The 12,710-nt window shown below is 42.1% G+C and overlaps 3 protein-coding genes across 3 annotated transcripts in view; 1 reads left to right on the top strand and 2 right to left on the bottom strand.

The window, feature by feature from the left end:
* LOC134656933 (sn-1-specific diacylglycerol lipase ABHD11-like) overlaps positions 1-12,710 on the bottom strand; it is a 46,959-nt gene that overhangs the window by 26,605 nt on the left and 7,644 nt on the right. The gene's annotated exons all lie outside the window — the stretch shown is intronic.
* Positions 1,916-12,688, bottom strand: LOC134656865 (phenoloxidase subunit 2-like). The gene is made up of 12 exons (XM_063512395.1): positions 12,540-12,688; positions 11,880-12,075; positions 11,328-11,436; positions 10,656-10,779; positions 8,648-8,856; positions 8,321-8,573; positions 7,828-7,980; positions 7,187-7,321; positions 6,158-6,339; positions 4,280-4,422; positions 3,715-3,950; positions 1,916-2,159 (listed from the first exon to the last, which is right to left on the bottom strand). Exons 1-12 carry the CDS (start codon positions 12,648-12,650, stop codon positions 1,932-1,934), a joined length of 2,079 nt encoding a protein of 692 aa, XP_063368465.1. The 5' UTR covers positions 12,651-12,688; the 3' UTR covers positions 1,916-1,931.
* Positions 9,177-10,662, top strand: LOC134656899 (2-(3-amino-3-carboxypropyl)histidine synthase subunit 1). The gene is made up of 2 exons (XM_063512447.1): positions 9,177-9,532; positions 9,611-10,662. The coding sequence occupies exons 1-2, from the start codon at positions 9,292-9,294 to the stop codon at positions 10,627-10,629; spliced, it is 1,260 nt and encodes a 419-aa protein (XP_063368517.1). The 5' UTR covers positions 9,177-9,291; the 3' UTR covers positions 10,630-10,662.

Raw genomic sequence — 12,710 nt, 5'->3', positions numbered from 1 at the left:
CAAATCTTGTCAGTAAAAAAAGGCGCGAAATTCAAATTTTCTATGGGAGATATCCCTATGCGCCTACATTTTTCAAATGTGCTGCCTTTTTCTACTGACAAGATCTGCTTGACCAAGTATATACAATTTCAGAACAACTTTTGTGTGATGAAATATCTACTAAAAACTTTTTTTTTTAAAGCTGCCTGTATATACAGTACATCCGACTTTTTAATCAATATTGTAATGATGATATCAAACACGAGCCGAAAATGTGTTACATTGATAACAACATGATACCAAAATGATAGGCCTGATTTAATATACATTACTGTCTCAATCCTTCATACAAATCCTTATCAGAATATAAATAGTATTATCTTGTTACAGATCTAAGGGCTGCCACAAGAAGTTACTAGACGAGTCAGAAAATGGATGATTGATGACTTGATCAGAAACTCATAGAAGGCTGGAACATTGGACTTGGTTGGACTAGACCAAGATTGTCATCAATAAAATTATGCCCAGTGCCGTCCCTTGTGGTCCTTTGGATGAATTTGTAAATGTGTATGCATTGTTAAACCAGTATAAAAAAGAATGAAGTTTGGAAAGGGAAATGTAGAATATGTCTCAGTTTATGTGGTGAATAAAAAAATAAAAAAAATAAAACGTTTATTCAGAGATCTTGCTTACAACTAATTACATATATTCTTCTGCCAAACCACAGAGTGGTTTGTTGGCAGACGAGGCTCCTTTATGTATATGCAAGCTAGGTAGTTGATAGGTAACTTAAACTTAGGTATCTACTTAACCCTTTACCGCATGCGCAGCCCTATATAGCAACTATTAAAGTTCATTTTTAAACAAATACTTTTTATTTATGACATGAAGTAAGGGGTTAACTCTATATTCTTAGCGTACAGTAAAAGAAAATCAAAATAAAATAAAAATGTAACGTATTATTGACTTTGTATTTTGTTTAATAAAAAATTGCTTAGTTTCTTTTTAAATGTTTGTTTTTGTCATCCTTGTGGTCTTTAAATCCGAATAAAACTATGACTTGAGAAAAAATTAAAGTATTAAATAATAATTGTTTTTCATTTCTAAATTCTACCTTTACTAAATACTAAATTTATTTTTTATCAGCATCTGCGAAAATACTATTACTGTACTTGGGGGGGTTCGTACTGGGGACCTAGCCAAGAAGACAAATCGTCCGCAGAGAAACGAAACGCTCTGTCTCTATCAAACTAATATGGAAGAGTGATAGACTTCCGTTTTCTGCAAACGATTGTCATCTTGGCTAGGTCCCCTGGAATAGAATATGAAACCAAAATAGTAATTCATGTTTTGCTTTATTATACTTGCTTACGCTACAAACGGGTTTACTTACTATTACATTAGTACAATACTTTAAAACTAATTACAACAATAACAATACTAGTCTATCTGCCTCTCGTTTTTAATTTTATGCTCAACTAAATTACGAATAGTGTAGATACTTATGCATGTACACTAGCATCAGTAGCCAGTTAACTTGCCATTTTCTCGAATATAATTTCATCTTTTAGTTACACTTAGGGCCCATTTAGACGATGCGAGTTTCATTACATATTGCGGGTTTTGATCGGTTGGTTGATTTGGACGTAACCAACCGTCCGGAATGTAACTAAAATCGCATGCGAGGTTGCGCTCCGTCTAAATTAGCCCTTAATGTCGCCCACACCACTGCTTAAAAGATATTTACGAAGCAATATGTGACGTTATCGATGAAAAGGGACCTTATTGTCGATGGCGCTTACGCCATTATTAACGATGCTCCTATATAAATACAATGCCACGCGACACTGCGGCGTAAGCGCCATCGACAATAGTCCCTTTTTATAGATAATGCCCCATATATGAAAACATACGCTGCGTCAAGTTTCGGTGTGGTCGATCCTTTAAACTGTTTAATTTGTTGGGTTCCTCGGGTTGGTCTCGGTCACATTCTGCAGCCGAATGGTGACGTCAGTGAGCGCCATGTTGTCGAGGATGAAGTCCGTGATGCTGCTGGCGGAGGCCGAGGGCCGGTCGAAGGGGAAGCCCATGGCGCGCTTGTCGGGGAACAGGCGGTCCTTGAGGCCGCAGAAGCTGGAGGCCTGGTCGCAGGTGAGCTCCGTGCCGTCGGGTTGGTCCACCTGGAATTAAATAAAAGGATAAGTTACATGTCCTGTAAATGGTTATGATCTTTTTGTGTGTCTTAAAGGACCGTTATTAAAATAAGTTAGTAACAAAGCTTAGTTTTTTTACTCGTCGACTGCAATGCTTGAATTAAGACTTCGTATACCAAAGTGAAATCGCATACTTTTTTCACTATGGGACCCAAACTCAACTATAATATTCATTTCGATACAGTTTAGTCAACTATAATATTCATTTCGATACAGTTTAGTCAACTATAATATCCATTTCGATACAGTTTAGTCAACTATAATGAAATTGACCAATCGAAAGCGCGGAGCCAGTACCAGGGCCTCATGACTCATGAGTTACGAGAAGGTGTCGTTGACCAACCGGCCGGGGGCGCGGGGCGCGGGTGCCGGGTCGCGTACGAGTATGAAGGTATCGCGGCTGCTCGCGCATCTTAGCTGTATACTTTTGTTTTTTTATCTACATATATGATTCTTCTACTAGTTTTAAGTATTTTTTTTGTTGATTCGTAGAAAAAGTATTGTATACAATAATGATATAATCAAGCTTTTCAATCTCGTACCTTACTTAGGCAACTCAGCAAGCATCGTTGCCTAAACATGGTACTCGACTGAAAAGCTCCCCATTATATCACGATTGTATAAAATACTATTAGTATCTCTTACAAGTACTTGTAATTGTTGTACTTACTTGATTGGCAAACAGTATCATCATTTATGCAGTTTCCGCACGATCCGCCGTTGTGCGAGCGAAACAGCGTTATGCAAGACTATGTATAGCGATATTATCTATTACCGAATTTAATAGGTTTGGGTAGGCTCATCCTAAAAATTGGTCCTTCGAACCGGATAGATGGTCCCGGATTTTAAAAATGGGCGCTAAAGCTGGTCGAACGCTGGATGCTGAGGTCGCGGAGCGTCTGCTGGAATGTTTCATTCAGTTCATTCGGGTTATTCCCACTAGTTACCACCAAGTTGTTACTGTCAATTCGGTTTAGTGGTAACTACTGGGAATTTTTATTCCCAGTAGTTACCACCAAAATTTTGTTAGAGTTAAATACTAATAAAAACAGTATAAATAGTAAGAGTATAAATTCAGAGTGATTTTGAATTACCTAATAAAATCACTTAAAAAATAATCTAAATGGATTATTACATTTATTCTTACATATATTATAGTTTTTGTACTAGTACCGGTTAAACTGTTTAACTATATTTTTGGTCACTTTTAAGGCAGTTTACTAAAACACTAATCGACTAACAATTATTTATTAAATCACTCGATATTTATACTATACTATTTATACTGTTTTTATTAGTATTTAACTTTAACAAAGTTTTGGTGGTAACTACTGGGAATAAAAATTCCCAGTAGTTACCACTAAACCGAGTTGGTGGTAACTACTGGGAATAATTTTTCCCAGTAGTTACCAGTGGTAAAAGGTGGGAAAAAAATTCCCAGTATAACTACTGGGAATAACTACAGTGGTAACCCACTGGTAACAACTTGGTGGTAACTAGTGGGAATAACCCGTTCACTCACCCTGTCCAGGTCATAGTTGGAGCACATGACGAAGAGCTGGTACTGCGCGCCGCCCTCGGTCCCCTTGGGCACGAGCATGTGCTGCGGCCAGCCGCAGCCGCAGTAGTTGAAGGTGGCCAGGTCGTCGCGGCGCGGGTCGGCACCCTGGATGCTCAGGTCGCGGAAGGTCTGCTCGAACGGAATGGTCACGGAGGACTGGGTGGATTGGCGGGTGATGGTGTTTTGGCCGGCGTTCACTGCAAAAAATTATTATATTAGTGAGACGGCATATATGGAAATTCGAAAATTTCATTTCGAGGCCGTAATCTTTCGAAATTGGTGTGACGAGAAATCGAGATACTTACACCAGGCAATAAAAACATTCTGAGCACCTAAGGTTCCTTTACACAGGCGCGTTTTCCGGGCAGGACGTTGAGCGGTATATATATATGTAAAAGCGGCGCGCCCCGCCCAGAAAACGCGCCTGTGAGACGGAACCTTAAGCGATTCTAAACCCATAGCCTCCATAGGTATATTTAGGTTTCTATCAATCTTGAACGCTCAATATTGTTAAGTAGGTACGTACAGGGCACGACGAAGCGGTCCATCTCGATGAACATCTTGCGCTGGTCGTTGAGGTTCCAGGGCAGGTTGCGTTCGTCGACCTTGGGCGTGAGGAAGATGCGCACCGTCGTGCGCCGCGCCGCGCCCGTGTTGTTCACGTTGATGCTGCATACAAACCAGGGATGTAACGGATGTGGTTTTATCGGAACCGAAAGCGGAACCAGATGTTTTCAATTTAGTTTATCGGAACCAGAAACGGAATCGGAACCGAAAACGGAACCGGAACCAGAACCGGAGCCTGAGTCAGTACTATCAGTAGGTATACATTACACAACACAACACAAACAAATACGTACTTTAAATTCAAAAACACGGATATACCAGAACATCTAATTACTGCAGCACGTGGCAAGCGGGGCCATGAGCGAATGACTGGTATAAACCTGTTTGTTTTTGATGTACATCGCTCACGTCCCGCTGCCGCGCTAAGCATTGACATCCGATATAACTTCCGTTTCAAAAGTAACGGAACCGGAACAGAAACGGATGTGTAATACCAAACGGAAGTTCCGACTTAACGGAAACGGAAACGGAGCTCCGTAACATCCCTGATACAAACACACACCATCAGGGTTGTAAGCACAAACTACTAACGGGGTTATTCATATAGCCAATTTAGACTCTCGCGCGAGCCACGAGACGAGCCGCGAGTCGCGCCACGAGACGAGCCGCGAGTCGCGCCACGAGACGCGAGTCCACCGCTTACACTCGCGTTCGGCTTGTCATTCGGTTATAAACCTTATACCGTGCCGTTAGTGTTTAAATTATATTAGCTCGACGAGCTTGCGAGCCACGAGACGAGCCGCGAGCCCACCGCTTACACTCGCGTCTCGTGGCGCGGCTCGCGGCTCGTCTCGTGGCTCGCGCGAGAGTTTAAACCGGCTAATAAACGTTTGCCAAGTCAGCTGATGATCGTCGTTTGTCCCTCTTTGGCATAACGACAGATAGGGATAGGGACAAACGATCATCAACTAAGTTAGCAGCCGTTTATGAATTACGGCATAAGAAGATACTACGTGTTGTAGGGAACTTGTAGCTTTATAAAACCGTCGGGACCCCTTGCAAAGCTAAAAGTTATGATGTAATCAATTTAAACCGGCAACACTCTTTAAAATAGCTCCTCGTTTGATCAAGCTGTAGGATTGTAATTGTAACATACCCCAGTTCTGCTGGGGATGTAAGATTACGTTTGTGCTTAATCATGCATTCCCTTCACCATAAAATAAATAGAAAAAAGAACCAATAATTTGAATGACTTCCTGAAGAGTTAAAATGCTTTGAGTTAAAAAGATAGTTTATTCAAGTAGGCATATTACAATGCACTGAACGTCAAATAAAGCTACACCGGCTCCAACCCTACACCTCTGCCTCGAGAAGATTTAAATCCCCCCTCGATTGGAAGAGGGTATCCCAATATGGGATCGACAACAATCTCGGCGAGACATCTTTTAGTGATCTATTAGGGTTCCGTACCCAAAGGGTAAAAACGGGACCCTATTACTAAGACTCCGCCGTCCGTCCGTCCTTCCGTCCGTCTGTCACCAGGCTGTATCTCACGAACAGTGTAGACAGTTGAAATTTTCACAGATGATGTATTTCTGTTGCCGCTATAACAACAAATACTAAAAACAGAATAAAATAAAAATTTAAGTGGGGCTCCCATACAACAAACGTGATTTTTGACCGAAGTTAAGCAACGTCGGGCGGGGTCAGTACTTGGATGGGTGACCGTTTTTTTGCTTGTTTTGCTCTATTTTTTGTTGTTGGTGTGGAACCCTCCGTGCGCGAGTCCGACTCGCACTTGGCCGGTTTTATTGGTAACTTAGATTAGAATACTAACACGTATTGGAAGGGGCGGTGGTTGAGATGCGTGAAGCGCGCGAGCACGGGCGCGCGGTTGGAGAAGTCGAGCCCGCGCGACAGGTCCACGTCGCTCAGCATCCAGAACGTGTTCAGCGTGTTGGGCTGCCCGCCTTGGCTCTGGATCGTGGCTGATGTTATTGCTACGCCGGGGTTCTCAAGCTGAAACAGCGTGACCGTTACGTGTAGGTTAGTAGGCTTAACAACAGCCGTTTCTTTCGCGAATGCTAGGAACACCTCGCCGCGCGCTATCCAGGATGACGACATGTATCTTATTGAGCGTGTAGTATAGTGGACCTTGGAGTACTTGACGATCAGACTTGACTTGATAAATATCTTTCATCCTGCGGGCGCAGCATGGTTCCATTTTTATCGTCTGTCACTATGCCCGCCACTTTCATACTTGTTAGAACGTGTCAGGCATGGTGACAAGCGATAAAAATGCGACCGTAGCACGCTGGAGATCGCGACATCTATCGATGATAGAGTAATTGGTGTGTCTGCTTTCAGCTGTAAGAGAAGGCAGCTATTTGCTAGAGAGAAAGTACTTAGTGTTATGAGAGCCAATTGCACCAAACCCAATTGACATTTGATCAGTCTCTTAGTAGAGAACTACGAAAAAATCCCATACATTTCAAAATGTAAGGGTTACTCTCGCGACTTCACGCGCTTGGGAGAACACTTTCGAGTCCAAGAACTTAGAGGGGAAGGTTTCTGAAAAGTTCTGGATGGGGACGTTCCTAATAGTGTCACGCCTGTATAGGGTTTGCAATCCGGATCCGGAATGTATGAAATTATCTGGATCCGGATCCGCGGATCTTCCCATACATTTCGGATCCGTCGTGCAAACCCTACGCCTGTAACAACTGCGAACATGTTTCTGATGACAGCTGGTTTGGTGCAACCAACCCTTCTGGTTATCACGGTGAATGGTCCGCCTTTTGTACGATAAGTTTTTCTTTTGTGCAATAAAGTTTAAATAAATAAATAAATGGTGGACTGATGGTACCTCAGACCGAGTATAACGCGCCACGAACGAAGACTCCTTATGCGACTGGAACAGGTCGTCGATCCACGCGTGCCAGCGGTAGAAGAACGGGTCGCGCATCGTCGTCGCCTCGTCTGCGATCGTGCTGAACGATTCCTGAGTAAGAAAAATATATGAGAAGATTTCTTTACTGTGTTTTGAAGACGAAGTGAGTAAACCAACTCCCAAAAAGAAAACTAGTTTTACAACTGGAACGCATGGTGTCGTGTCCTCAATACTAACTACCAAGGCTAACACCGCGAAAATCGTAGTTCGCAAATTGCGGTCATTTTTCTCTTGCACTTTAATTACGCCTTTATTAGAATAAAAGAGAAAGATTCCCGCAATTTGGGAATTTCGGTTTTCGCGAAAGCCGGAGAACGGGAGCGCTTTAACCTTTTAACCGCCGTAGACTGATATATAAGACATACAAAATCGGGCTCATTTCGCCGCTGTCTGATAAATAAGACAAAACTTCGTGTAACTTCGTACCCCCCGGCGACACGAGCACGCTCGGTGAGTATTCTATGGCGGTTAAAAGGTTAAAACAGACCCCGATACACGTTCCTTTTCTTAAACTATGTCGTTAAAAACCCCCCCAGACGAGTAATATAACATCTTACCAGATACCGGTGATCAGGGTCATGCACGTAAGCAGAGAAGATATGGCCGTTGTTGTGCACGGACCCGTAGAGCTGCGGGTTGGGCGAGAGGATGCTCGCCTCCACCATGTTGCCCAGCGTGTCGATGTCCAGTGGCATGGTGCCACCGCTCGCCTACACGCGCAACAAATTAGAACGGAAAACTGATGAACACTGGTATTGGACCTGATTAGGTCAGGGTGAAACAGATCAACTGATATAACTATAGCTGATCAAGAAAATCTTGTCAGTAAAAAAGACGCGAAATTCAAATTTTCTATGGGACGATATCCCTTCGCGTCTACATTTTTCAACTGCCGCCTTTTTCTACTGACAGGATCTGCTTGACCAAGTATAAATGTCATTATTCCTACCGAAAGATAGTGACCAAAGACCTCAATAAATGATTAGATTTATTCCACAGTTATATAGTAATGTATCCTATGAATATATAATTTAGAATAATAAAACTTACTAATTGAACACGTCCAGAGGCAATAGCTTCTTCAATAGCCCTCCTCTGCCCTTCCATCGTCTCGAGGGTGACGTTGATGCCGTCAGCCGGACGGTTCACGCTTTGCCAGCGCATGCCCGCCTGCCGTGGGGGCCAACCACGCGACGACGTCAAGCTGTCAAGCTTAGGGTAGTACGCCTCAGGGATAGGCTCACGCCAGTTGTTGAACTTCTTCACTCGCTTCAGCGCATTATTTAACCGTTCTCCATTGTAACTACAAATAAAATCCCTCGTTTAGCATGGAAAATAATTCAAATATACATATTAATGCTTTAGATTTTTATTTACCGCGCGATAATTTGCTGGTGCATGTAGAAGAACAGTTCACCACGACGGTCCTTAGCGACGATGGCTCTGTCGCTGGCAGTGAACGGGTACACCAAGTGCCAATGCCAGTGATGCAGGTTCACGCCAATATCTTCGCGGAAATAGGCCAGACGGTGTTCTTCTTCCAAGTCAGTGGCCGTGTAGTCTCGTGGGATGATAATGGGATTACGCTGGAACGGAACGCGACAAGTTAAAACAGCGTATGGTTGAAACGGAACGTGATGTCACTCAGATGACAGCTGTCAATGTTTTGTTCCGTTCCACGAAGTTAACGATTTAGTTTTTAGCGAGAAATAGAATAGAATCATTAACTATTGAACTCATTACTACTAGCATGGAACACAATTAATAAATTTAATTGGAATAAGTTGAATGTGTATGAATATCAAAATTAATAATTATTGACGACATTATATTATTATTGATTATTCAAGACAAGATTCTCAATGCTAAGTTGATGTTATGGAACGGAACGCAAAAATGACAAAAGTCACGTAGGCCACCTATCGATGACCGAGTTCTCAGCGCGCGTGTTTATATTTTTACAAAAATATAACCTGGATATTGTGAGCGTTTGGCATAGCTTTTCAGCAACCTAAGAAGTAATGGAAGACCTACTCCAAAACCCTGGCGTGGTCGTAGTGCGAGCAAAGCCCGAAGGACAGAGAAAAACTTTCAAACCGAACGTTCGATCTTTGAATAAAATTCCTGACGAGTTATTAAATGATCCTTTACTGAACAGAGCATGTGAAGCGTTGCCTCAGAACTACAACTTCGAAATCCATAAGACTATATGGAGGATAAGATCGGTTGGTGCTAAAAGAGTGGCTCTTCAATTGCCAGAAGGTATGTAAACTATCACTCGTTTTTTCGTAGTTTCAAAGCTTTTAAGAATGATGTTAAGGATTTTTCTTGTATTTTCAGGGTTAACGATTTTCGCTACGACTTTGTGTGACATCATTGAGACATTCACAGAGGCTGACACATTAATAATGGGTGATGTGACATATGGGGCGTGCTGCATCGACGACTTCACCGCGGCCGCGCTCGGTGTCGACCTGCTCGTGCACTACGGACACTCCTGCCTCATACCCATTGACCAAACCACTGATGTTAAGGTACTCTACATATTTGTGGACATCAAGATTGACCCGTCACACTTTATAGACACAATCAAATTAAACTTCCCTAAAAGATCACACCTAGCCATAGTTAGCACAATCCAGTTTGTCACTACTCTACATGCCATTGCTAAAACTCTTCGGTCAGATGAATACATAGTGACAGTTCCACAATGCAGACCACTTTCTCCGGGAGAAATTCTAGGGTGCACTGCACCAAAAGTTGACTCAGAGTACATAATATATCTTGGTGATGGGAGATTCCACTTAGAAGCAATTATGATAGCCAATCCTAGTATTCCAGCCTATAAATATGATCCTTATGAAAAGAAATTCACATCAGAGTTATATGAGCATAGCTTGATGCAAGAAAACAGGCAGAATCAAATAAAAATAGCAGAAGATGCTGGTAACTTTGGTCTCATTTTAGGGACTCTTGGGCGGCAAGGGAGTACAAAAGTTTTAAGCAATCTAGAAAAGCAAATTAAAAATGTAGATAAGAAATATGTAAAAATCTTGTTATCCGAGATTTTTCCTAGTAAACTATCCCTATTTAACCTTGATGCTTTTGTGCAAGTGGCATGTCCGCGATTGTCCATAGATTGGGGGACAGCGTTCCTGAGGCCCCTGTTGACTCCTTATGAGTTTTCAGTGTCGCTAGGAAACAGTAAATGGCTGAAAGATGATGGTACATATCCCATGGATTTCTATTCGAATGCCAGCTTGGGGCCGTGGACTCCGAATTACAAGCCGGTGTTATGCTCTGAAGGTGACAAGGTGTGTGATAACTGCTGTGGTGGCAAAGGGAAAGAGAGGAAATAGGAAATAGTACAAATCTTAGTACTTACGGCAGCCTCGGTTCCCGAGGTTACTCTCGCGACTTCACGCGCTTGGGAGAACACTTTGGAGTCTAGGAACTTAGAGGGGAAGGTTTCTGCAAAGTTCTGGATGGGGACGTTCCTAGTGTCACGCCTGTAACAATGTGATATAATATTATTATTGTTTAATGTTTTACATTGGATACTGATTACTGATTTTAATTGTTGGAATTTTGTAAATATTATGTACATACTACTTGTAGAATAGATTTACAAAGAATTTTGCTACTTAAAAAATTGTTTAAATGAAAAACTAGTTTGGTCTGGTATTTATACTATTTATAATGTCTCGCGATGTGGTGGGAACATGATCAATTATCATATTATACTCAGAAGCACTGATATGGGAGACAATGGTTTCTCTGTGTGGAAATTTGATACAAAGTAATCCATTTTCATTGCTCTTGAATATATTCAGCCTAATATAAAGCCGTGTATTAAAGTAGTAAACTTTCCGAGGCTAAATATTTGAATCACCGGAAAACTGCGTTCGTGGTTCGTGCAGGCTTAAACACGTAAAGGTGCCAAGGTTCCAAATGATTGGGAATGGGAATAGAAAATTGTACTCTATGCCCTATACGCGAAAGTTCTAAATACATTGTCAAAAATAAAGGCTTATCGCAATCACTGCTAGATTCTTACCTGTGCATGAGAGCTACAGAGTAGCAGTAGTTGAAGAGCTGAGGGTTCAGGTTGGCGCGCGCGAAGACGCACGTCGACAGGAAATCCTGCAGTTGGTTCTCAGGGACACCTGGAGGAAAATATTTATATTATTTTTTAATTAAATAACTTGAAAATTTATTTGTATTAATTATTTATTTGTAGAGTAGAGAAGAGTTGTTGGTGAAAATCAAAACCACACAGTATTTAGATATAATCTGGTCTCTTTTAGGTACTCCTAGACCTTAGACTGAAGATAGAGCTAGCTACAACAATTTTGAAGTCCGCGGTAGGCCCCCAAAGACCACGGTTTACACATAATATCGTCAGATTCAGAGGGCCTACCGTGAACACCGAAGTTCACAAATTGCGGGCATCTTTCTCTTTTACTCATTTTAAGGCCCATTTATTAAGGCGTAATTGTAAAGATGCCCGCAATTTAAGAATTTGCTTTTAGGGCTCTTGCGTATTAGACTAGAATGATAAAGAGGTCAATATATGACGAAATTAGGCCTCAGCTTTTATGTTACTCACGCATCAGCGCGTCGATGACTTCAGTGGCGTACTCCTGATGTAAGGGTATGAAGAGCGAGAAGTCCGAGTCGACGGGCAGCTGTCTCGCTTTGTTGAACTGCGGGACTTGGCTGAGATACTTGACGGGGATCTTTTCGGAAGCATCGTCGCCGAAGCGGTTGTTGAGCTCGATGCCGTTGGAGGAGTATTCTTCGGGCTAGAATTTTAATATCATCGTCATTTCCTAATGTTAGGTACCCAAGAATATATGGATACAATGCCACCAGATTTCCCACCCCAGAAGGGGTAACTAGGCCTTTTTCAGATAGGTCCTCAGGGTGTTTTTAGTCACCGAAAAGCGACTGGTAACTAAAGGCAGGTTCATACTTTCAAAAAGTCGTTACGAGCCGCGGTTCGAAAACACGACCCCCTGTTTCTAAAACCAGGTTTTAGGAGAGCACATCCGAGCATCTTTTTCAAATACTGCCCAATTCAAAGACATTCGTACAAATATTATAAAATGCGAGAGTAATACCCTGTCTGCTGCTTTTTCACTGCTAAATTTCTAAACCGATTTAAATGAAATTAAGTATAGAGAAAGTCAAAGGCAGTTTATTGTTTAACTATTTCACAGACCAAGTGGCGGGCAGAGGCTATTAAGATATAAAAGAAGGTACTTACCAGAACCTGTTCCGTAAGCTGGAACACAGCATTATTCTCCCCCTTCGGCGTGATGAGCGGCTCGCTGGGCCGGTCGAACAGCAGCTTCAAACTGTTCACCACGTTGGCCATTGTTTTTATTAGAAAAAAAAAACAAAAACAAAAGAATGTTGGTGCTCACTTCACGAAGTG

This window comes from Cydia amplana, chromosome 19 (genome assembly GCF_948474715.1).
Source record: "Cydia amplana chromosome 19, ilCydAmpl1.1, whole genome shotgun sequence".
Classification (NCBI taxonomy): domain Eukaryota; kingdom Metazoa; phylum Arthropoda; class Insecta; order Lepidoptera; family Tortricidae; genus Cydia; species Cydia amplana.
Note: the sequence above shows the minus strand (reverse complement) of the source record. Positions and strands in the feature narration are given on the sequence as shown.

Bases quoted from the DNA above. Each gene is read 5' to 3' on its own strand.
- LOC134656899 (XM_063512447.1), top strand. From the start codon at position 9,292: ATGGAAGACCTACTCCAAAACCCTGGCGTGGTCGTAGTGCGAGCAAAG. The intron at 9,533-9,610 runs GTATGTAAACTA...TTGTATTTTCAG, and splicing joins GGCTCTTCAATTGCCAGAAG to GGTTAACGATTTTCGCTACG.
- LOC134656865 (XM_063512395.1), bottom strand. From the start codon at position 12,650: ATGGCCAACGTGGTGAACAGTTTGAAGCTGCTGTTCGACCGGCCCAGC. The intron at 11,437-11,879 runs GTGAGTAACATA...ATTTTCCTCCAG, and splicing joins AGTCATCGACGCGCTGATGC to GTGTCCCTGAGAACCAACTG. The intron at 8,574-8,647 runs GTAAATAAAAAT...TTTTATTTGTAG, and splicing joins CACCAGCAAATTATCGCGCG to TTACAATGGAGAACGGTTAA.